Source organism: Megascapheus bottae, chromosome 18 (assembly GCF_031878675.1).
Source record: "Megascapheus bottae isolate mThoBot1 chromosome 18, mThoBot2.hap1, whole genome shotgun sequence".
NCBI lineage: Eukaryota > Metazoa > Chordata > Mammalia > Rodentia > Geomyidae > Megascapheus > Megascapheus bottae.
The window spans coordinates 47,664,432-47,688,755 of NC_143526.1; the positions used below are offsets into that span (position 1 = coordinate 47,664,432).

Genomic DNA, 24,324 nt, shown 5'->3' on the forward strand with positions numbered 1-24,324 from the left:
GACATTGCACCAGAGAATACTGGCTCACCCCTCTTTATTTGTTGTTCCAACCACAGATCACCGTCCACAACTAAAACTCTAGTGGTGGCCTCAGACCTGCAGCTAGGTTACCGCCGACTCCAGACCAGCTGCTTCTAATCGCCCATTTCCAGGTCCTCAGTACCATCTGCAGGCCACGGGAAGCTTTGCCAAGGGACTCTGGCAGCTTTGGCCACACTCCTGCAAGCTGGGGCCCGAGTTGAGTGAAGACAGACAAAAACTCTGTGGATCTTTATTCTACTTCAAGTAACAAAACCTACCAAGTCCTGTGTTTTAATGTACAGTGATATAACACTCTGCAATACAAAATACAATGTACAGAAATTTCTATCAAGTAACCTAAAGAAACACACTTGATTTTTACACTTGGGTATTTAAATTAGAAAAATTTGCTTTATATGTAAAAAAATCTTTGCATCATATCAGATGTTGAAACTTTCACATACTTCAATGTCATTCTGCTACTGACACTTGGTTTATATCACTGGACACCCCAACGCGCTAAGTTGTCAATGTTTTTTCAACTTAAAATTTGTGCTATAAAGTGAAAAATCTGTAGTGATGTACAATGGAATAAAAGACCTCAAAGAACAAATGAAATTTTTCTAATTTTGTATCTGCAAAAGAAAGTTTATGAAAATATAAAAAGAATTATCAAAGTGTATTGTACAGGCAAATAAGTTGGCAAGGCTTTCTCTACTCACACTTCCCCAAGAAACCTCTCCCATCTTGCCTGTTGTTCTTAAACTACCATCAGCTTCTCCATCAGACTTTGTACAGATATCGCTCCATTCCAGTGACAAAGCTTCAGATGGGTCCCCTGACACAGACAGCGGGGCTCTGCCTCCCTCCCAGGACCAGGGGAGGTGCTTGGGAGCAGAATTTCACAACTCATTCCTGATTGTGCACTTCCAAGGAAGACACCCACCCACCCGTATAACATATTCTTAATTGTTTTACCTTTTCTTTAGGCTATTATTAAAATGCAACAATTTCTACTGGGTCAGATGTTGCTTTAACTTGTTTATGGAAAATATTTCTAAGACCATACATTCCAGGTAAGCTGTCAAGACTGCAGCAGGCCCACCTTCCACGGCGGCTTCGCGAACACGGGCATTCTTAGCATCTATACCAGTCAAGTTATTGGAAAAGATAACTTTATAATATGAAAAAGCAATGTGCTTTTATAGACATTTTCCCATTTCTCTAATCATAAATGGAAATACTGAGGTTGTGGGGTGTGTGTGTTTTAAATAAAACATTAGTAAAGATGGGAAAATTTTAAGAAAGCATTACACACCAAATTACAGTAATTCTTAAAAAGTCCAGAAGATTCTATCCTGCATTTAAGTTCATAGCTGTTTCAAAAACTCTTTGCTCGACACATTTTATGAACTTGGCATTCATTTTAGAGGATCCTTAACGGGTGGGCCTATGTACACGAGAACACCTACATGGGCCTGACGGACGTTCCCACGGGTGAGCGGCCGGCCTGGCAGGGTACCTCAGACCTCTAGGTCTGGGAGGAGGCAGCACCCCCCTCGGGGGTCCGGGCAGCCTCGGGCTTCTGGTCCCGGGTGCCCTCCCTGTTCCTGCTGTGCTCCTTGTTGTCCTTGTCACGGCCCCGCTCCTTGTCCCGGGCCCTCTCCCGGTCGCGATCTCGCTCCCGGCTGCGAGACCTGTCTCGGTCTCGCCTCCTGTCCCGGTCCCGATTCCTGCTCCTCTCCCGGCTCCGGTCCCAGTCCTTGTCCCGCTCTCGGTCCCTGCTGGCGGTCCTCTCCCGGCCTCGGTCCCAATCCCGGCCACAGTCCTTCTCCCGGTGTCGCTCCCACTCCCGGCTCCTCTCCCAGTCCCTCTCTCGACTCCAGTTCCTGCCCCGCTCTCGCCTTCTGTCTTCAAATGCCCGGCCTGGCCTGGTCTCTGGCCCTTCAAGCTCACCCAGTGGCTTTTCTTTGGGCCCGGCTTCAAACCGTTCCCGCTGCCTCCCTTCGAAAGCCGGGTTCCTGTACTCGTGGCCTTTGCCATCTCGGAAATCTGGGGTTGCCCACTGCCCATCAGCCTCCGGGCCTGGTCCAGCGGCTGCACTGGAGGGCATGGCTGGGCCTGCATCCTCCCATCTGTCCTTCCGGTGCTGTGCTGGATGGTTCGGGAGGTCCAGCAAGGGCCGTGGAGGGGGCTTCCGTGCTTGGGAGGGTGAGCCCTGGAAGGGAAATCGGGCTGTCTGTTCATTTTTTTCAGAGAAGGGTGCAGAGCCCCTTGGTCCCCCAAACGGCAAAGGTGCCGACGCCCTCTGCCCCGCAAATCTGGGTGGTGAGTTCACCCTCTGTTCTTCAAATTGTTGGGGCTGAACACCTCGGGGGCCAGGCATGAAACCTGGTGCCTGGCCTCTGGGTCCTTCAAACTGACCAGGATGGGGCCCACGAGGGCCCACAAAGTGGCCAGGGGGCGGCCCCCTCTGGCCTCCAAACTGAGAGGGCGGGGGGCCTCCACGGGACCCCTTCATCTGAGTCAGAAGAGGCCGTCTCTGGTTTCCGAACTGGAACGGTGCCGGGCCTCTGTTCCCCATGAATGGAGGCTGCTCTGGGCCCTCACACTGGGCAGGGGGTCCAGGCATCTCACCCAGCGGGGCCCCCTGGAACTCCCGTGTGTCTGCATGAAGATCCTTATGTTCTTCAAATGGGCCTGGGGCGCCTCCTCTGGGCCCACCAAGGTAAGCAGGTGAGGGGCCCCTGCTGTCCCCATAGGGTGGAGGTCCACGCTGCCCGGAGAACAAGGATGGTATGGGGCCCTTTGGGGCCCCAAACCTGGCGGGAGGAGGTCCTCTCGGCCCATCATTGTTAGGGACCATATTCTCGTCTGAGAATGGAGGGACGGCCCCCCTTGGACCTGGGAAACCAGGGCCATGAAGTCCTGACATCCCAAAAGTGCGAGGCGTGAGTTCTCGCTGGCCTGGAAACTGGGGCGGAGGGGCCCCTGCCCTTTGCCCAGGTGGGAGGAAAGGGGCAGGGCCTTCCACAGGCCTGGGATGTGGCTCTCTGCCACCCTCAGTGTCCACTGCCAGGCTGTCACTCTTGCCAGCAGACTGAATGTTTCTTAGGTCCTCATATGGGGATGGGCCAAGAGAAGACTCCTGAGATGCAAAGCCTGGACTGGAGAAAGGCTCCCTTCCTCCGGGAGAGCTGAAATTCTGCCCGTCGTTCTGCAGTGGGAAGCCAGGCTGGAAGGCGGAGCTGGGGGGGGTGGGCAGCAGCACTCTCCGGGCGGGTCTGGAGGCGTTGTCTCCAGCTGCCGAGGGGTGGATATGTTCTGAGGGCAGTGGCACATCATTTCCAGGATGTTCACACCGCTGGCCTTCTTGTTCAGGCATCAGCATAGCCTTTTCTGCTGGGGCCCAGGGAGCCATGGCTGACTCCTTTGCTTCCTGGCCCAGCGCAGGCCCCTGGCCAGCTGGGATCCCAGCTGCGGCAGCGGGCGTGTCCCTCCCTGGCAGGGGGCTCTGCAGGCCCAGTGCACTGCCCACATGGACCCGGGGAGGCTCAGTTTCCGTGCTCTCGGCAGCCAGCCGCCTGGCCTGCCGTGGGTCTCTGCTCTGCCTGGTGTCCGAGCTGTGGCTCGCTGGAGCGCCCTGACTCAGGTCGGAGGCCTGCTGTTCCTGGGGGAACAGCTCTGCCTTGGCCAACGAGGACTTGGGAGGCGGTGACATCAAGGCATCCGACACAGAGAAGTGCGCCATGGAGACGCCGACAGCGGCCCTCTGCTGCCTGAGAGCCTCCTCCTGCTCCTCCAGCTGCCGCTTCTGCTCCTCAATCTGCTTGTTGAGCTCTTCTAACATTTTCTGCTGCTCCACCAGAGAGGGCGTGGAGACGCCAGCAGAGTACTCCACAGGCCTCTCGGAGGAGGAGCTGCTGCTGCTCGGGTCCGTGCACATCCTGTTGGGAAGGTCCTCCACGGTGACCTTGGCTTCTTCTAGAATGGTCTCATCTTCGGGGTCATAGGCTACCTCCTCCCTCTCTGCTGACTCAGGGGCCTTCTCCACACTTGGGAGCTTCCCTCGCTCCGCAGGTGGGGCCTCGAAGGCCTGCTCGGGGTCATACTCCTCCTCAGGGTCGTAGGGCCGGTCATCCTCCTGCTCCTCGAAAACCTTGTCTTTGGAGAACTGGCCAAACTGCTGGACGATGGGATCTAGTAAAGGAGCGGCGGCCGGCCTGCGGGCCTCGCCTTTGCCCGCGGCTCCCTGCGGGGGAGTTGGAGGCCCCGCAGACTCTTTGGCAGGGGGCTCAAATGACTTCTTCTTCCCAAAGAGAGTTTGCAGGATGTGTTCCAGCGGTGACGCTGTCTTGGACGCGGCTGATGTGGCAGGCGCCGCAGCAGTGCTGGTGACCCCTGGTGTGAAGGCCGGCAAGATTTTCCCGGGAGGTTCAGGGAGAGGGGGTGGAGGTGGAGGAGAGCCGGGGGGCGTGGTGCCCACAGTCGTGTCTGCAGGGTACCTGGAAGGCTGCCTCTCAGACTGCAGGGCCGGCGTGACTCTGGGATAGACAGGAACATCCATGTCTTCTTGCGGCAGCCGGGCCCGTTTCTCATCCGTCTCTCCAGCACTGGAAGGGCGTTTTACTTTTTGACAGATTACTAACCCGAGGATTATATTCGGACGTGGCGACTCAAGACCTGAAAAACAAAATAATTACACGTCTTAGACTCTAGATTTCCATGAGCAGTGCTTGATAAGCGAAGGAGATCTTCCGTGAGAAACGCTTAAAATGAAGACCAGGCGGCCCAGTCCTGCTTACACCAGTGTCTATCTGGGCCTAGCAGCAGCTGTCTGAAAATACAAACCACAGGCCTAGGTCACAAGAAAACCAACCCCACCATCACCACTTTTGTCCCATGTTTTTAGGTTATGTATAAAGCTCAAGAAGCAGTGTGCAGATGCAGGGGAGATGAAGGGGAAAGCCACAGATCCACAGGCTACCTGGCTTGTGGGGCCAGCACCTAAGAGTGTCCTGACGTTGTGGACAAAGCCTCAGCTGTGCCTTTGTTGAGGGGAGAGGGGTGGTATGGAGGCTTGAACTCAGGGCCTTGTGCTTGCTAAGCAAAAGCTACTTGAGCCACACTGCAAATCTGCCCCTTGCTACATGTCAGGAAGGGAATGGCCCTTTTCATATTTACGACTTGCTACACATGTCAGGCTAATTGATTAGGGACTAAGCTATTCAAGTTGGAGGTCAACCTGAGCTTCATGGGACTAGAGGTGAGGCTCAGTTGTAGAGTGTTAGCCAGTGAGCAAAAGTGACAGGTACCAAGTTCAAAGGAAAAAAAGCCAAGAGACCAAAAACCTAAGAGGGGGACTTGTAGCTAACACCAGTAACCTTAGCTCCTCAGGAGGCTGAGATCTGAGTTCAAACCCCACAGCTAACAAAACACTCACCCCCATCTAACTATTAACTAATCATAATTATCGATCTAATACTCAAGCCTTCGTAAGCACAGGACATTAAATACACTGCAGGTAAAAAGTCCATACATTGCTTTTAAATAGAAAATGTTTTTAAAAGGGTGATTCCAAAGCTGAGTGGTGGTGGCTCATGCTTGTAATCCTAGCTACTCAGGAGACTGAGAACTGAGGGTTTCAATAACAGTGTCTCAGCCTCTACTCAACCAATACAATGTGAGGACATCAAAGAGAAAAGTCCAAGTCATAAAATAGTAACTTAGAAGAAAATGACAAAGGACAGTGTTTCAATATCATACGCATACCTAAAATTAAACCATATGTTTTATTATATAGTTCTAAATATGTGTTGTTCATCTTTACCTCTCACTACTGGCAAGCTGAGCAGGAGGTGAACAGCCTCCCACACTTCAGGGGAGGCCGGGCACAGGGAGCCAGCCACGGGCAACCCAGCATCTGCACACAGCTGCTGCTCCCTCCAAGGCCTTCCGAGGCCTGCTGCCTGGAGGGTGGCAGTTCCAAGAGCTGAGATGGAGCTGCCACTGTAACCGACCCCAAGCCCCACCCACCATCCTTTCACTGGAAGAAGGCACAGGCACAGGAAGAGCCAGCAGAGGACAGGAACTGCAAAGCCAGGCTGGCCACCCTGAATAGGTCTGAATTCTCCCCTTAACAAATCTGTAGGACAACCTGGCAAGTTCCCTACCTAATAAACACAAATTAAGAGCATTTTAAAATAAAAGTGGCGATATTTTTCACTGTGGTAGCTCTTTACTAAGTACTTTATTTGAAGCCAGTTCTGGGATATACATGATCAGCCAGCTTTCATGGCCTTTCTAGACAGATGTCTGTTGAAACACAGCTGACAGAGTAGGTTTGAACAGAGAATGCTTTTTTTTTTTTTGCCAGTCCTGGGCTTGGGCTCAGGGCCTGAGCACTGTCCTTGGACTTTCTCAAGGCTAGAGTTCTACCACTTGAGCCTCAGCACCACTTCCAGCTTTTTTCTATGTATGTGGTATCAAGGAATCGAACCCGGGTCTTCATGCATGCCAGGCAAGAACTTTAACCACTAGGTCAAATTCCCAGCCCTGAACAGAGAAGTCTTGAACAAGTCAAAATCTACAGAGCAGCTCTGTAAGTCAGGCCTTTTCAGATCTGACACCAAGACAAGTAGGAGCAGGCCTAGCCGGCTGCAGAGGAGCAGCTTGACGGGCTGGCAGCCCTGGTATAGGGAAGCTGAGCAGGGAGCTCCACAAGGGCTCTGCCACCAGAACCCACGAGCCCAACCTCTCCTCAGGTTGGTGTTGGAACTTATGGTAGCATATCACTGCTGAATTCCTAGCTACTCAGGAGGCTGAGAGCTGAGGGAGTGGCCCCAAACACCCTAGGGAGTCAAGTCTGTGAGACTTTTATTTTTCAATAAACTACTTAAGAAAAGCTGGAAGTGGCACTGTGGCTCAAGGACAGACCCAGGCCTCAAATTCATGTCCCAGGACAGGCAAAAAAAAAAGGGGGGGGTGGGAAGGTCATTCCGAGATCAAGGGTTTTCACATTTCAGTAACAGTGGCCTGGTTCCTGCCCTTGAACAGTGTTGTGCCCTAAGAACGAGTGCATGCCAGCACTCACAAGCCTTCATCACTTAGTAGTTACACTGGCTTTGAGCATGGCAGTCTGTCTGCAGGTCAATGCCTGACCAGGAATTGGTGAGGTTTTTTTTTTTTTCTTTTAAAGCACCGTTGCTAACTCCTGTCCATTTTGCATATGGTAGGGGCTGAGCTTCATAGATAGGTCCCATTTATCCTCTCTAAGACGCAAAACTCAGACCGGGCTGCCTCACAATGCATACTCCTGTTTGGTAACAACCCTCACCAGCTAACTCGTGCTTATGCTGCTATACAGGTGTATTAGTATTGGAAGCAGCTTCTATTAATTAAACAACAAAATACTTGCCTCCCCTGGGCCAAAATTTTCACTGAGGTTAGGTACCATGCTAAACTTGCCACCACATAAAGTAACTGGAAGGAAAATGCTAAGTGAGGCCAAAGCTTCTAGCCGCGTTCCACAGCAGCAGCGGAGGCCGGGTTTTCCAGGGCCCTCCTTCAGGTGGACCGACAGTCTCAGGAGTTCTAGTGCCTGGAGTGTTAGAAGAAATGGCCACGGCTGCAGTGAAGACTTCCAGGGTGGGTGGGAACTACATGTGTATGCGCCCTGCCTGCTCCAGGGCTGGTGGGACCCTGAAACGGAAGTGGCTGCCCCATCTCCACAAAGGAAGGGGTGCTGACAGACTGGTTTTCCTTTGGAGTATTATCATCCCACATGGGAAAACAAGCCCTTGAAATTCCTGTCTGATCTCCCTAAAATTCTCATGATGCAAAGATTCAGCCTCCTTCTCGGGAGTATTTGACTCCATTCACAGGAACAGAGAAACTAGTGGAAAAAAGCATGCACCAATTCAGTCCCCAGGAGAAGGTCTACATGGAGACTGGTGTGCAGATATATGAGCTGACAGGCGATTTGGAGAGAGGCAGTTAGAGAAGGGAAACGCTTGGTAGCGACTTCCCACGGGCACCAAGGCCTCTGTGTTGAAGACGGCACTTCCCTTTACTACAGAGGCCATCTGAAATCTAACTCCGGACCCCATGCCTATCACAGTGAGCCCCACCCCTAAGTCTACCTGGCAGACCCTCTCGTGGGCTGAATCTGCCAAAACAAAACAGTCGTACCTGCTGGAACAGAAACTGTGTGAAGTTAGTAGCAAGGTTTTGGAAAATGGAGAGGGAGATAACTACATGTCCCAACCCCACACACACTCACTCACTCCTCCACTCACAGACCCCTCCCTCCTCAGTCCCGAGTCCCCAAGACCTGCACAAAGCTACTGCATGCTTCAAGAAAGGGAACTGTGTCTTCTCCCAGGTGTCTGAGCGCCAGCCCACACTCTGCTGTGCAGGGCCTGAGAGTCCGTCCCTAGGAGCTGCCACCTTTACCAGCAGATCATGCTGGCTTACAAGAAGCAAAAGTGGCCAAAAGCTACCATAGTTCCAAGTCAGACAAACAAGGACCAGTTTCCATGACATATGTTTTTTTATTGATTTAGAATGAGAAAGTATTACATTCCACTCATGCTATATTTGATTTTGATTACAGTTTCTGTGCAAAACTGATACATACACACATGAAAACTGAAGAATTTCTTACCTGCCAGCATTCAAGAACTTTCCAACTAACAGAGAAGCAGTTAAAGGCTTGACACTCCTCCAGGAATGCCGGCTGCATGGAGGCAGGGAGCAGCTGGAGGGCCACCTGGCAAGGGCTCTCCGTGGGGCCCACCCTGACTGCTGTGTGGGCATCTATGCTGCTGGGGCCACGTGGCACAGATGGGTCTTGATCCCACTGCAGCCCCTGGCTCTCCTGCTACTCCCCTCAGGCACCAATGGTGACCCTCAAGTCCAGTTAAGTTAGGTCTGAGGAGAAGCGGGCAGCTTGGCTAGAGGAGCCTGGGCTTTTCACACTCCTCATATATGTAAATGCCACCACCAGTAGAACGCCCTGCCTTCGTGAATCAACTTACAAGGATACGATTTTCTAGCAGGGTCTACAGCTCTGGGTGTGTGCAGAGGAGCCCTGGGGAGCGTCTCCCATGTCGCCAGTCACTATGGCATGTCTGGGACAAGGAGCAGGCCACCTGGAGGTCCCATGAGGAAACGGCCCAAGCGGCTCCAGACTCTTGGCTTGCTTCCCGAGTGTGAGCACCAGGGCTCCGGAGGGGACACTTGTGACTCGGTGTAGTACTGTAGCGCTGGGGCTCGTGTGTATGGCACTTGTGTTCATGTTGGTCCTTGCTCAACTAGTGGCTCATGGCTGGCGTCTGTTTCCTTAGGGTTTTACATAGCTCTGTTCAGACACAGAATGAAGAACTGGGGCCTTGGCAGGGGTCCCTCAGATGCCAACTGCACTACTCCTCAGATGTGTGGCGTGGGACAGAGCAGGGCCCCTGGCTTGCTGTGAAGCAGGTCCTTAGACTGGGCTGTGAGGGTGGGAGCTCTGTGCAGCTAGGGTAGTGGGGCTGCAACATTATGCTTTACACATACACACACACACACCACAAAACAGGACACACACAGACCCTTGCACCTAGGAAACACCAAGCCAAGTGTGAGAGGCAGGTCTAGCCCACAGCCTGGCCTGTGCTAGGTGATTGTGCCCCCGTGTGCAGACGCTACGCCCAGTCCCTCTAAGCAGTGGGGCAGGGGGATGAAATCCGACAGTGAAGTCCTTACGTTAAGAGTTAAGTCAAACGCTGGCAGGCAGCACCTCACGGGTCCCCTCCCAAAGCCCTCTTCCCACAGGAGCAGCATTGTTGGCCTGTCTTTGAGTGTCCCCGTCAGGCTGTGTGATGCCTTCCACATGCTGTGGTGAGCAGTGATGTCTGCTTGCCGGTCACCCATCGGGAGTCCTGGCCAGCACCCGTTCTCCCTGGTGGCTAAGGCAGGCCCTGCCCCAGACCCCCGCCCCCCCCCCCCGCCATCCCGCCTCACTATGCCGTCCACCAACAAGGTGTGGCCCTGTCCTACCCCCACGGGCCACGTGGCTCACCTGGAGGCTGTGCTCCTCAAGCCCTCTCCTGTCTGCTGCTCGGTGCCCTCAGCTCCCAGGCTTGGCAGGGACCACAGAGGTCCTTTCATGTCCCCAAGCCCACTCATATTCCCAGTGTGCAGACACCCTGACCACCCACACCTGGCAATGCTGGACCAGAGATGGGCAGGGGCAGAAGATGGAACTGCCGTAGCTATTTAGCAAGGCGTGGGATGCGCTCTCTAACAGAGGGGGACCTTTGCACTCAAGAGGACAGCACTCATGGTGACACATTTCCTCGGCACGGAAGCCCCCGGTGGACCGACCACCACCCACAAGCTTACGCACTTGTGACTCGCCGCTCGCTCTTCACAGCTGCCGAGGGCGGGCGTGTGGATCTTCGCCTCCAGGAGAGCAGGATGCCTCCTCCCCTTGGCTGATGAGCACTGCCCAGTGCCCTCTCACACACAGCTGTCACCAAGGACCTCCAGGGCACCTTCTGCCACACAGCAGGTGGCATTTCCTTACCCCAAATAGGATTTCACAAGACATACTAAAGCACGTTGCTTTTAAAATGTGCTTGGCATTAAAACAACTTAATGTATCATGCCAGTTAATATTTAATTTTTAACCTTGGAATTACTGACACCAATTAATACCTTTACGAACACATAGTTTGAAAAGGCTGAGCAGATGACAGGTGCCAAGAATAGGTTCCAAGTGGGCAGAGGTCATGCTTGAGGTGATGGACTTGGGTCCCAGGACTCCACTGAGCTTAGGTCACTTGCCTAGGCCTAGTGATGGGACCAGGAGTCCATGGGTTCAGGTCTGGGCAGTACCTGGGAGTGCCTGGAGCGGCACAGCCCTTTGGTGACATTATGGCCGAGGAGACACTTCAGAAAGAACTGGAACCCCTGGACCGGGCCCCCTTGAGAATCATGTCAAGCCCAAGACAAACCAGAAATAATTTTTCAGGTTATTTTGTGAATAATCTTTTAAATAGTACTGCTAAGGAATGAGCAAACACAGAGCAGTCTGCCAAAGGTGGAAGAACTTATTAAACTTGAGCAGTATGCTAGGCACGGTGGCTCACCCCTGCAATCGTAGCTCGATTAGCCTGAGATCTGAAGATAGCAGTTTGATGCCAGCCCAGGCAAGAACGACTCGTCTCTCCAAGTAAGCACCAAAGACCCAAAGTGGAACTGTGGGCTCAAGTAGAAGAGTGCTCATCTTGAGCAACAAAGCTCAGTGACAGTGTTCAGGCCCTGAGTTCAAGCCCACACCCAGAGCACAAAGCCTAGAGCAGTTGGTTAAGTAATCATTCTGAGAAGTGCTTTTCTCTGCCCCTAGGAATCCATCCTGTGGGAGATGTACCCCCAGAAAGGAGGGGGCCACTTACAGATACCGACTTACTCCAAGCTGAGCCTCCTGCCAGAAGCCATGGAGCAGTGCCTCTCCTCTGCTCGAGGACGGTCCTCGAGCCCTGGGCACTGTGCCTGGTCCACTTGTCTGAGGCTGTGAACTGGTTGGTTGGAAGTAGCAGGCCTTTTCCTTCTACAATGTCTGGGATATTTTTTATACTACCAGAGGGACTTGTAGGTGACACCCCAGTGCTTCAGAGAACAGACACACTTCTAGGAAGCAGGGTGTGGGGCAGGCAGATGGACTTGTGGACCAAGTGGGTCTGTGGACACTCCCTGCCAGTGGAGGGGGACAGGAACCCAATGTGCCCGTGATCTCTAGGAAATGGGCGCTTACCTGGTCCCTCAAAGGGCAAGAGTTTAGACGGCACGGGGTCTTTAGCACTCAGTGGAATCAAGTAGAGGTCCTTGACATGCCTGCTGTTATTAGCTACAACCCCAAAGCGGCCACGGCTGCTAAAGTAGGAGTAGAGAGAAATGTAGGCGACCTCCTCCTCCTCTGTTGCGGGGTGAAAGCGGATCAGACAGAGCTCCTGCAAAGGCAAGCAGAGCACAGGACGAGGCCTTCACCTGTGGCTGCCCTAACACAAGCACCCTCAAAGCCTAAGCCTGAACCGCAGAGGCAGGACCCTTGAATGGGTCTAGGCAAATCCTGACTTCCACTGTTCTGCTAAGCAGCACATTAGGATAATGAGGTATACAGGTGACACAGGCTCAGTTCCAGAGTGTAGGGCCTGAAACCTTGGTCTCAGCCAGACTCCTCAGTGACTTCCACTCAGCCTCCACCTTACAGGGCTGGCTCTGTGGCAGTGAGTGATCCATGAGTGGCATCAGCTGAGCAGTGTCTGAAACGGAGCAAGTTTTTACAGGTGTGATGACGAAGGCCACGGTGACAGGTCGAGTGGCCTGCAGGGGCTCTCTGGATGTCTCCACATAGGAGCATCAACCTCAGCGGCAGGGCTAACCCTTTCAGGACCCCAAGGAAAACAACAGTTCAGGCCCCACCGAAGGATCTTGCACATATCAGCTATAGCTGAACCTCAGGGGTTTCCATGGAAGTCAGAGCCAGCTCTTGAGTACAGGCTCAGTGTCTGAGTTACCTGAACCCTTCTCACCCCACCTTCTCCTTCAGTCATGAAAAAGCACAGCCTGTGCATACTAAAATGTACCTGTATACAACTACAATAGGAAGCAAACTTCTGCTAGTGTACTGCTCAAACGTATCTTCATACCTATACTTCTTTTTTTTTTTTGAGCTTGAGCTCAGGGCCTGAGCACTGTCCTTGGACTTTCTCAAGGCTAGAGCTCTACCACTTGAGCCTCAGTACCACTTCCGGCTTTTTTCTATGTATGTGGTACCAAGGAATCGAACCTGGGTCTTTGTGCATGCAAGGCAAGCACTCTACCACTAGGCCAAACTCCCGGCCCCTCATACCTATACTTCTGTAAGCATCTTAATTATCTAGGAAGTTACAGGCTGCTATTATGAGTGCAAGCCTGTCCACATACAGGTTATAAAGCGTGGTGATATCCAGCACCCCCCACCACTGCCGGGATTATGTGGGGAGCAGGTACCTTAGACACAGAAGACTTGAGCTTGCCGACATAATCCCAAACTGTCTTCGGAGCGATCCTCCCGCCAACGTGGATCGTGTCAGGCAAATCCTAAACAAGAAGCCCAAGTCAATGATGAGGGAAGCTGCAGTGCGCAGACACAGCCTTGGAGGCATGAAGCACTCCAGACTCCCATCATGCTGACTAGCATCACCCAGGACTGAGCTATGGAACCCGTCTGCACACCAAGATTATGCTGGGAAGCTACTGCTCATGCTCCTTTCTGTGAGCACAGTTGACTGAGTGTCCTTGAGAAGGTCATAACCGATACAGGTGTGTTCATTTTGAAATACAAGACCTGGCATGTGGAAATGTCCTGGCTAAACATGTAACTTTGATGGCTAACTTCTGCACAGTCATTTCTTTTTCACCCTATGGGGTGCTTCTGTGTCAGGAGAGTCCAAGGTACAAGTGTCACACAAGTAACTCCAGTATAAGAACTCCTACAAGGTATATATATCCACACATTCACACACTTTCTTGGTTCTAACCTCACTGAGATAATCAAAACACCCAGAGACAGGATACGCTTTAGTGACGAATTTTGCTACACTCTGCATGTTAATAAATCCTTTCCAAATAGTGCCCAGGCGAGACAAGAAGAGCGTTGTGTCTGCTTCTGGGGGCGACCGTGATTCTGAGACACTGTAAGACAAAAGTATTAAAAAGATACGTAAATCTTTTTGTAAAAATGGGAATTCCAAAGTATAAAGACTTTATACTTAGAAGCAGAAATGAACCCCTTCAAGTTTGGTAGCTTACTTAATTGTAGTGATCAAACTGACTTTTTTTTTTGGTGGGTCATGGGGCTTGAACTCTGGGCCTGGGTGCTGTCCCTGAACTCTTCAGCTCAATTCTACCACCCTACCTTTGAGCCCCAGACCAAGCCCAGATCAAATCGACATTTTTGACCAAGGAAAATAAGTTAGCTTCCTCTCCTCAACATAAAACAAACACAAATAAGCCGGCACGGTGGCTCATGCCTGTAATCCTCCTAGCTACCAAATGGACGAAATCTGAGGATTGAGGCTCAAAGCCAGCGTGGGCACTAAAGTCCGTGAGACTCGCATCTCTAATTAACCACCAGAAAACTGGAAGTGGCACTGTGGCTCAAGGGACAGGGTGGTAGCCCCAAGACAAAAACAAAACAACAACAAAAAAACCCCACCACAAATATTCTTAGTTCATCCAGACCCAACCTTAAGAACACACCTGATATTTGGTGATGGAGAAACGGACAGGTATCTCGGGTCGGAGGATGGGGACGGCTTAGCTAATATGGACTTTGGGACCATCACAGGGGTCAGGGCAGGCTTCAGCATATCAGGCTTGGCCTCTGCAGCATGGGGGCTATCGAGGTGGGTGGCAGTGGAGGTGGTAACTGTGCATAGCCCACTCAGAGCAGTCCTAGGATCTCGGCCGGACATAGTGACCGTGGTGACCACGCCAGCACCACAGGGGGCTGAGGAGGGAGGGAGGCCCTCCAGTGGGGAAGCCTCGGGATGACTCTCTCCTGGAGGACCAGGGAAGTACTTTCTCTCCAGGGCTGGACGAGACACACTTTCCAGGTCTGGTTCAGAGGTACTTTCGGGCAAAGTTTCTGTGATCACTTCATTAGCTGAGCCAGGAACTGTGTCAGAGGGAGAGCTGTCATACTTGGACTTCAAGTCATCTTTCTTCATAGAAGCAGACAGTTTTTGTTTTTTAGGGGCTGGCTCATCTTCTGATGATGGAACTTGACCTGAGGAATTGATGAGAAGACTGGGTAAGAAATCTGGCACGCACCAAGAGTTGTTTCTTGTGAGTGGGTGATGGTTTCTTTCTTTTTTTTTTTTTGGTCGGTCATGGGATTTGGACTCTAGTCTTGGGCACTGTCCCTGAGCCTTTAAGCTCAAGGCTACTACCCTACCACTTGAGCAACAGCCCCACTTCTGGCTTTCTGGTGGTTAATTGGAGTAAGAGTCTCACAGGCTTGTATTATCCGTGCTGGCTTTGAACTGCGAATCCTCGGATCTCAGCCTCCTGACTCGCAGGATTATAGGCGGGAAACACTGCACCTGGCTGGGTCATGACTTATTTCAAGTACCAAAGGCAGCCAGGCACTGGTGACTCAGGCCGATAACCATAGCTGCTTAGGAAGATGATATCTGAGGATCACAGTTTGAAGCTAGCTTATGCTGGTAAGTTTGATGTTGTCAATTAATCACCAAAAGCCAGAAGTGGAGATGTGGCTCAAGTGGCAGAGTGGTAGATGAGGAAAAAAGCTCAGAGACAGGGCTCAAGCCCTAAGGTTCGGGGGGGGGGGGGGATGTTGGCTGGTGGGGGGGCGGTCGTCAGAGTGACCTTGGACCCGCATAGCTCAGTACACAAGGAAATGAGTTATTAGCATGACTTTGGGCTATGTCAATCTCTTCTTGATTGCTGTTTTGTATGAATGCAACACCTGGCAATTTCTTGATTTTAAGAAAAGCATTTAAGGTTGGAACAAAGAACTAAACGGGGCTGCAGTCTTAAGCTCACAGCCTTCTTGGGCTGCTGACTTGAGCTGTAGACCTCCCAACCCCATCTTTTTCTTGTCTTCTTCCTTTCCAAGTCCTCATCCCTTAAATCAGGAATCCCCATTCACTGCTGGCTGGCCCCAGCAAGGTTCAAGTCCCACGACCAGAACAAAATACAACAACCAAAAGAAACATAATAAAGATTGGAGCTAACTCTGCAAACATCAGAAAAATATTTTAGTCTTTTTTGGTTGTCGAAACAGGTGGAATACAATCTTTCTGAAAAGGGTAAGTGAGTCTGAGTATTTTGTTGCTTTTTGGTCGGTCATGGGGCTTGAACTGTGGGTGCTGTCCTAGAGTTTCTCAGTTCAAGGCTAAAGCTCAACCCCTTGAGCCACAGCCCCACATAAGGTTTTCTAGATAATAGTCTGAAAGACTTTTGTGCTCCAGTTGGCTTTGAACTGCAATCCTCAGATCTCAGGCTCCTGAGTTAAGATTATAGGTGTGAGCCACTGGCACGCAGTTCTGGGTGTTTTGGTTTTTTTTCTTTCTTTCTTTTTTTTTTTTTTTGACAGTTTAGGATTTGAACTCACTTGCGCTTACTAGGCAGGTGCTTGTTCGCTGGGCCACACATCCAGGGTAAGTGAATTGCAAGTAGATCTTGTGTTTAAAAATCTCCAGGGGCCGGAGTTTGGCCTAGTGGTAAGCGCTTGCCCAGCATGCATGAAGACCCGGGGTTGATTCCTCAGTACCACATACATAGAAAAAAGCTGGAAGTGGTGCTGAGGCTCAAGTGGTAGAGCTCTAGCCTTGAGAAAGTCCAAGGACAGTGCCCAGCCCTGAGTTCAAGGCCCAGCACTGCTCCCCGCCCCACCCTAAAAAAAGTCTCCAGATTATGCTTACCTGTACAAATTTTACAGTTTAGATCAAAAAGATGGGCCCGATGCTGACTTGTTGTGTCCTTCAACATGCTGCTGAAGACATCGAGAGGAGGCACAGCACTCTTTTCAGGGGCAGCTCGTACTGATTCCTGCTGCTCCTAGACATCAAAAAAATTAAAAAAAAAAAAAAAGACATGAGCAGGCCATTTCTTTTCTAAATCTATCTACAAGTTGGCATAATATAAACTATAATTACATAATTAAGAACCACTAGGCTGGGTGCAGTGGCTCACACCTGTCATCCTAACTACTCAGGAGGCTGAGATCTGAGGATCACAGTTCAAAGCCAGCCGAGGCACCAAAGACTGAGAGACTTTCATCGCCAATTAATCACGAGAAAAGGGGAAGTGGGCCTGTGGCTAAGGGGTAAGGTGGCAGCCTTGAGCTGGAGAGATCAGGGACAGCGTCTGGCCCAGAGTTCAAGCCCAATGACGCCCCCCTCCCGCCCCTTCCCCCACCAAAAGGCTAATGATGGCAGTGCATATCCATAATCCCAGCATTTAGTTCCTTGGTGACAGGATTATAAGTGTGAAACAAGCCTGGGCCCAGAACCACCTCCCCAAAAAGAGCACACTGAACACTTGACATCTGCCAAGTATTTGGAATGAGCTAATTTTTTTTTTTTTTTTTTTTTGCCAGTCCTGGGGCTGGCACTGTCTTGGACTTTCTCAAGGCTACAGCTCCACCACTTGAGCCTCAGCACCACTTCTGGCTTTTTCTATGTATGTGGTACCAAGGAATCAAACCTGGGTCTTTGTGCATGCTAGGCAAGCACTCTACCACTAGGCCAAACTCCCAACCCAAAATGAGTTAATCTTGAAACTCCTGAAGGCTCACTTCTGAATCTGACACTGGTGGGGAATCTTCCATGTCAGGAATGGTTTCTGACTTGACAGTGGTCTTCTTGCTTTCAGGATGAAGTTTAGCCCTGGACTCTGCCCCCTACAATGAAAAAGGCAGAAACAAGGGCATTCAACTCTGCATTCAGGTGAAGACAGAGCCACAACCTCAAGCAGCCTTGCCATCAGCACTCACAGGTTTTGCTGGCCTCTCTTTCCACATGGAAAGCTCTTTAGATACAAGCTCTTCTGGCTTCATCCTCACCAGTTTGGCCAAAGAGATCTCTTCTCGCAAAACTCGGTGGAAAAGTCCCTATAAACGAACACCTCTCATTCATCATCTGGGCATTTACCGGGAGCAGAATGAAGACAAAAAGCAACACAATTCCTACCCAGTGGGCAGTGTTCATATAAACAGAACCCAAGCACTCTGCTGCTGGAGGCCTCAGGAAGAAGCACGAGGCCATCTCAGCTGGATATAGACTTCAAAGCCAGGATCTACAACTACACTAAAAACATATCACCACCCCAGGAAAACAGATCTTGTACATAATTTGGGACACAAAAGGCACAGTTAGGTTCAAGGTAGGGAGCGACCACTTCGGCTAGGTGATGGCTGACCATAGCCATTACTTGTTCCTGGTACTAAAATGCAGGTAGCGGGCTGAGAGGTGAAGAAGTCTCTGGAGGACAGTCCAGGCCACAGGGGACACATGCTGTACCACAGCAAATGCAAACAAGGAGGACCATGTGTCATTGTGCCAGGGAGCCTCCAGACCTAAGGTGCGGGGGGCACACACCTGATTCTTGGGATCCTTGAGGTTGAACATGATGCTGCGATATTTACTCTTATAGCGATTATCTGTCACTTGGAACAAGTTAAACATTTCCTTTTCAATGTGGAGGGCAACTTTTCCTACTTCGTTCTCTGTCATTATCAAGTCATCACTGTCGTTGACTCTGAACAGAATAAGAAAAGGGGCCATGTAAACCACTAACATCCTCATTTAAACAGGGGGACATCTTGGCAGGCAATATAAATAGAACGCATTGTAGTTCAAGGGGTCAGACATGAACAGCCCACCTTTTCCATAAAATCTCTTTCAAGGAGCGCCTGATATTTTGGCGTATTTGTGAATTTGGCTGTCCTGGGGCAGTGCTGGGGGCTCCGAGGCGTCCTGGAGCGGCTGCCACAGCATTCGTTGCCACGGGCTTCCTGATGGCTCCGGACACAGCTGCAGAGCCGGGGGACTTTTTGGGAGCCGCAGTCATAGCTGCAGAGCCAGATCCTGCCTGCCGGGCCACAGCACCTGAAGGAGTGGCTGAGAGCCATGGCCTCTTGGGGATGGTGCCCTTGAAGCCTGCAGGTGACTTTTTAGCAGTGGCCTTGGCTCCTGGCACGTTCGCAAAGGGAGGCTTCTTTGGAACCAGACTTCTAGGTGAAGGTTGTCTGCCCACCAAGGATCCTGGAGGAGCCATTTTCTTCGAAGCTACCATTGCTCTGTCCTCTGTCCTCCTCTCATCCTTCATGGCTGCAAAGCAAATAAAAGCAGGCTGACCTCTAAATTAGCAAGGATTCTATCATATTAGAAAAAAACGGTTCTTAAAATCTTAAAATTAAGGGGCCAGGAGTGTAGCCTAGTGTGCTTTGTTAGCATACACAAAGTCCTGGGTTTGATTCCTCTGTACACAGAAAAAGCCAGAAGTGGTGCTGTGACTCAAGTGATGGAGCTTTAGCCTTGAGAAAGCCCAAGGACAGTGCTCAGGCCCTGAGTTCAGGCCCCAGGACTGGTGAAGAAAAAAAACCTTAAAATTAAAACAAGTTTAAGAGATAGCCTCCAGAAGTATTTGTGATGATTACACTTTATTTCAAAAGAAAAAAATGCCCTATTAAGCCTTTTTACTTTTGGTACTACTGTGGTTTGAACTGAGGACTTCGTACTTACTAAGTGGGTTCTTTAAACTTTTTATCTCCAACAACAAACTATCAAAGGTTCTGTTCACCCAATAAGTTTGTAAAATTTAACAACAGACAGGGCACTTGGTGGCTCACGCCTTGTGATCCTAGCTACTCAGGAGGCTGAGACCTGATTCCAAAGAGCCAGAAGTGAAGCTGTGGCTCAAAGTGGTAAAGTGCTGGGATTAAGCTCAAGAATTCAGGGGCAGTAACCACGCCGAATTCAAGCCCTAGAATAGGAAAAACAAATAAAACAACAAAAAACCCCACCCAAACCAAAATCCTGAAGAATAAATTTCATCTTATCAACAATAGATTAGAACCCTACTGTAAGAATTCAAGTATTAGCGGGGCACAGGTGGCTCACGCTTGTAATCCTAGCTACTCAGGAGGCTGAAGTCTGAGGACTGTAGGTCAAAGCCAGTCCAGGAACAAAAGTTCCCCAACTGTTGTTTCCAATTAACCACCAGAAAACCAGAAGTGGCTCAAGTGGTAGAGCACTAGCCTTGAGATGAAGAGCTCAGGGGCAGTACCCAAGTCCCACAGTTGGGGGAGAAAAAAAATTCAATTATTGGGCCAGGAGCATGGCCTAGAAGTAGAATGCTTGCCTAGCATGCACAAAGCTCTGGGCTTAATTCTTTGGCATCACATACAGAGCAAAAGCCAGAAAGAAGTGGTACTGTGGCTCAGGGGCAGAAAGCTTGCCTTGAAAAACCTCAAGGACAGTGCCAAGGCCCTGAGTTGAAGCCCCAGGACTGGGGGGAGGGGGAAAGGAATTCAAGTATCACTTTAAAAAAAGAAAAAGCTTAAGCCATGAGCCTGGGCCAGGTGAAGTATGATTCTCCCAGTCTCTGCCTCCCAAAAAGCTGGAATTACAGGTGTGATTCACTGGAGCCCAGCTGACAACCTGGTGCTTTTAATTCAAACAAGCATGGGCACCAAAAGCTCAAATCAAAGCTCGACCTGCACAAAACCCTCCTTCTACATCAATTTGGAACTGATTCCATGAAAACAACGCTGATCCAGCAGAGTGTGGCTTCAGTGCCAGTCCAGTACATGGCACACCGGGCTAAAATCCAGATGACATGGAGATGCTAGCACAGGTCCTAGCAAGGGTGCCAGGACCGTCACTATCTCATCAAGCAATGGGGTAGACACCAATGGCAAGGCTGCCGTTAGGTAGACTTTCCTCCAACACCCTACGGCAGTGAGTGTAACCCTACACCTCAGTGACAACTAAGGATGGCAAGTCCCAGGGGCCATTTCTTACATGGGGGAAAGAGTTAAGAGTCCAATTACAACTAATGTATGCTGAGTCTAGATTCCTCCCCGGGCGTCCCAAGCTCAGGGCTCCACTGAGCTCTACCAGACTTGCTCATGTTGACAGGGCGCTGGGGTGACCAGTGTGCCTCCACAAGCCTGTGCCACCACGGTATGGACCCAGAGCTTCGTGCACGTCTGGTAAGAGTGGGCCCTCCGTTTTTATTTTTTAAAAACAAGAACATGCAATGGAGCCTAGGCTGGCCTCAATCTTGTGATCCTTTTACCTTCTAGGATTACAAAAGTATACCATCACACCTGGAGTCCAGCTTTAAGGGTTTTTGCATTAGCTAGTTATCTCTTAACAATTCACTCAAAACACAGCTCTATCCGAGCTTTTCCAACTTCACACTCCTGTTACCACTTGCCAAAGGTGGATCCAAAACCTGTAATGGGAAACTTCCCGTGTGTCCACAGCTGTATGTCTCTCTTATCCCTTAATATGAAACAAGCTAGAGAAATCCAGAGCTGGACTTTAAATCAGCTACAGAGCATTGATTATATTTGAGAAGAGAACACAGCAAAACATGTATTATCTAGGGCACTGTAATACTTTAGGGCTGCTCTTTTTTTTGGCCAGTCTTGTAGCTTCTTTTGCCTTTTGCCCAAGACTAGCACTCTACTAATTCGAGCCACATTGCCACTCCTGGCCTTTTCTGTTTGTGATACTGAGGAGTTGAACTCAGGCTTCACATATGCTAGGCACTCTACCCCTAAGCCACACACCCAAGCCCTTCTATGTTGCTTTACTGGAAGGAAAGCCAAACAGAGTACATGCATGATTCCAACAGATCAGATGCACACACTCAAGGTGAAATGAGAACTATTTAAGGATATTTACTCCCTACAATTCTGGTTTACTTAAAGAAAATTAGAGGAAACGTTTTGGGAGGGGACAAACATTTGGAACCCAGTAAAAGTATGCACTACATAACAATATCCAAAACTCTCCTACACTGAAGAGTGCACAAGTCCACCACCGGTCAAGCTGTATCCAACTTCTAGTCAGCCATCAGTCATAAGCATGGACCCATCATGATTAAGACTGAGAATCAAAATCAATTACTTTTACAGCAGAACTGAGTTTTAAAATCACTTTTAAATAAATTTATAAAACCCTGACATATTTGTGTGATACTACCTGGACAGCAGTTTCTAGTTATAAAAACCCACAGGTCGCAAAACCTGGACCCATCTCCCCAAGTCTAGCTTTGGGAGCCCATCTCCTTCCCCACTCAGGTGCAGTGCAGGAGGGTCTCTCTAGGACACTGTCAACTCTTCTTAAGATCAGCCATCGAGCGTCACCCACGACGACGGCAGAGGAATGCGCCTGCCTGGTTAGAACTGTAGTTCACATGTAAGCAGGTATGGCCTCTACACAACGGAAGCTGGGGAACACCCGTGACCGCTAACACAGCAAACACCTACTTTGTAGGAGGGCAGAGTCCATGTACTTTTGTCCCTGTGGACCCGGGGAGTGGTGTGGAGGCAGAGTTAGGTTAACTGATGCTAGATTACCAGTAACAGGGATTATCTGAGGAGCTAAACCCAGGGCCTCTGCACACTCAACTGCTTTGCCCCCCCCCTCCTTTTAAGGGGCAAGGGACATACACAGACCCTCACCACGTAGCACGTAGCGAGGAGACTGGCCTCCTTGGTGACCCTTCTGCCTCAGCCTTCCCAGTACCAGGATTAGCTGTGCATTCCCACTTTTAACTGCTGCGTTGGCTTCCAGGTCAAGAAATAATGGTCATCAGGACTGTGCTAGATACTGCAGCCCGGTTCTCAAGAGTTGAAGTCTCATGTGTTTTCCTGTGCCCCGACAGCCAGCCCCCCAGTCCCGCCACCAATTTGTTGGCATGTACACACATCCAGTTCCCACCCCATCTGCTTGAGGAACCATTCCATTAGCCCTATCCAATCACTAATTCCAAAGTGTGCTTATGGGGAAAAAGTGCTACCTAAGACTCAGTAGCTTCAGGGCCCCCCACCCACCCCCGGACAAAACTTGCTACCATGTTTGTACTTGGAATTCAGGTTCCACCCAGTACAGAACAAAGCAGTGGCTGGGCACAGGACAGGATGCCATAAACCTCGGGTCTTGTCAGAGGGCCAACTAGGATGTAATAGGACCATTGGCCACTGGGTGGCACTAGCAAAGTCCAATGAATAGAGAAAATCAGCCCATCCACTTGAAATCACTAGTGTGATTTGGGACAGATGTGCAGTTGCTCACTGGGATACAACGGGAACACCATCCCTTACATATGGGGTACAAGCCCAACTTCCCAAGACGGCTTTGTCTGGTGACAATCTTGTCGGCACACTGCTGTATCTCACCCAGTGATGCCGACTCCCCTCCATGACTTGAGCCCTCACTACCTACTTCCCGATGGCAAAGCTGCATGCCACTGAGGGCAGCACCTGGAAACCAGGCCCACAGACAAACCTGCTGCAGGGTAAGTGGCTCTGCTCCCCTGGCTTCCCTAGCGTGGGAACCAGAGTGCTATAGCATGGAAGAAATGGTTTGCATTTATGCTCTTCCACATGCTTTATATTTATCTTCAATCCAGGAATGGTGGTGGCACCAACCCTTGGGAGCCAAAGGAGGGTATGAGCTGACATTAGCACAGACAGGGCAACCCTACCCCCCAAATCAAATCCTTCAAAAACCACAGGAATCTTTCTTCTCCACAGGGAAAATGAAACCTGCACAAGCAGCACAGGCTACGTCATTACGCTCCTCAGATGCCTTTATGACTGCAGGGATTTGAGGGCATGGGCTCTCTCCTGGGGACTTTTTTTCCTGAGAGAAGTCTAGAATTTAAGTCCCTTCCATTTCAATGGAGGCTAACCCACCATAAACTTACAAACTGCAACTGTACATCTCTGATTTAACAATTTCACATTTATTGCCTTGAAAATTAAAACTGATTTATAATGGGTTAGCAAAAACTAACCAAATGACATTTTCAAGTGAGGCACCTTAACGGCTGGCTTCATGTGTGCAGTCTAAGCAGCTATGTTGCTGGGCTGCAGAATGCTAAGATTTACAGGCTCAGCAGTAGGCTAAATTTTAACCTGCTCCATCATTTCTTCACATCTAAGCTCCATACTAACAGTAGTATGACAGAAACATGTTAAAAAACTCCACTTCCCCTCCCCAAAGCCCTCCAGACCCAAAAGGTTATCCATACTCAGTGTGTAAAAGTCAGTTCTGACAGACCACGGAGACTCTGCGCCAAGAGGATGCAGTTACCTTATGATCTTCTTGATGGTGCATCCAGGCTTGTGGCACATAAACGTTGCCTCCAACCTTCACTTAAATGAAGCAGTAAACATTCTGAACAATCTTTCTCTAACTTAGAGGCGAAGACTATGTGAGTGTTCATGTGCAGTAAGCCTGGTGTATCTTACAACTATCTAAATATGCAGGAAACTTGTACACTGTATCGAAGAGTCACGGCATGCATCTTCAGAGGGACTGGCACTATGGCCATGCCATCAAAGGAACGTTCCTGGAGTGTTATTTTTGCAGAGTTAAGGGTAGATCCCCTGCTCCAAAAAGGTCACCAAAAGCCGATGAATTCCTACCCCACTCCAGCCTGGGAGGAAGGGGCAGCGGGATAGACTGGAGGAGGCCAACGTGGTGGCAGCAGTGGCTGCTGCTG

General features: G+C 50.2%; 1 protein-coding gene across 6 annotated transcripts in view; it reads right to left on the bottom strand.

Annotated features, from left to right (window-relative positions):
• Window positions 1–257: 257 nt before the first annotated feature.
• Dido1 (death inducer-obliterator 1) overlaps window positions 258–24,324 on the bottom strand; it is a 58,433-nt gene continuing 34,366 nt past the window's right edge. For all 6 annotated transcript variants that reach the window (XM_090352620.1, XM_090352618.1, XM_090352622.1 and 3 more), the window contains 10 exons: window positions 18,461–18,908; window positions 18,177–18,336; window positions 17,573–17,689; window positions 17,375–17,479; window positions 16,500–16,635; window positions 14,311–14,839; window positions 13,590–13,743; window positions 13,060–13,149; window positions 11,822–12,017; window positions 258–4,704 (listed from right to left, as the gene is read on the bottom strand). In XM_090352620.1, coding sequence (XP_090208746.1) covers window positions 1,553–4,704; window positions 11,822–12,017; window positions 13,060–13,149; window positions 13,590–13,743; window positions 14,311–14,839; window positions 16,500–16,635; window positions 17,375–17,479; window positions 17,573–17,689; window positions 18,177–18,336; window positions 18,461–18,908 — 5,087 coding nt within the window. In that variant the 3' untranslated portion in view covers window positions 258–1,552. The remainder of the gene's footprint in view (window positions 4,705–11,821; window positions 12,018–13,059; window positions 13,150–13,589; window positions 13,744–14,310; window positions 14,840–16,499; window positions 16,636–17,374; window positions 17,480–17,572; window positions 17,690–18,176; window positions 18,337–18,460; window positions 18,909–24,324) is intronic.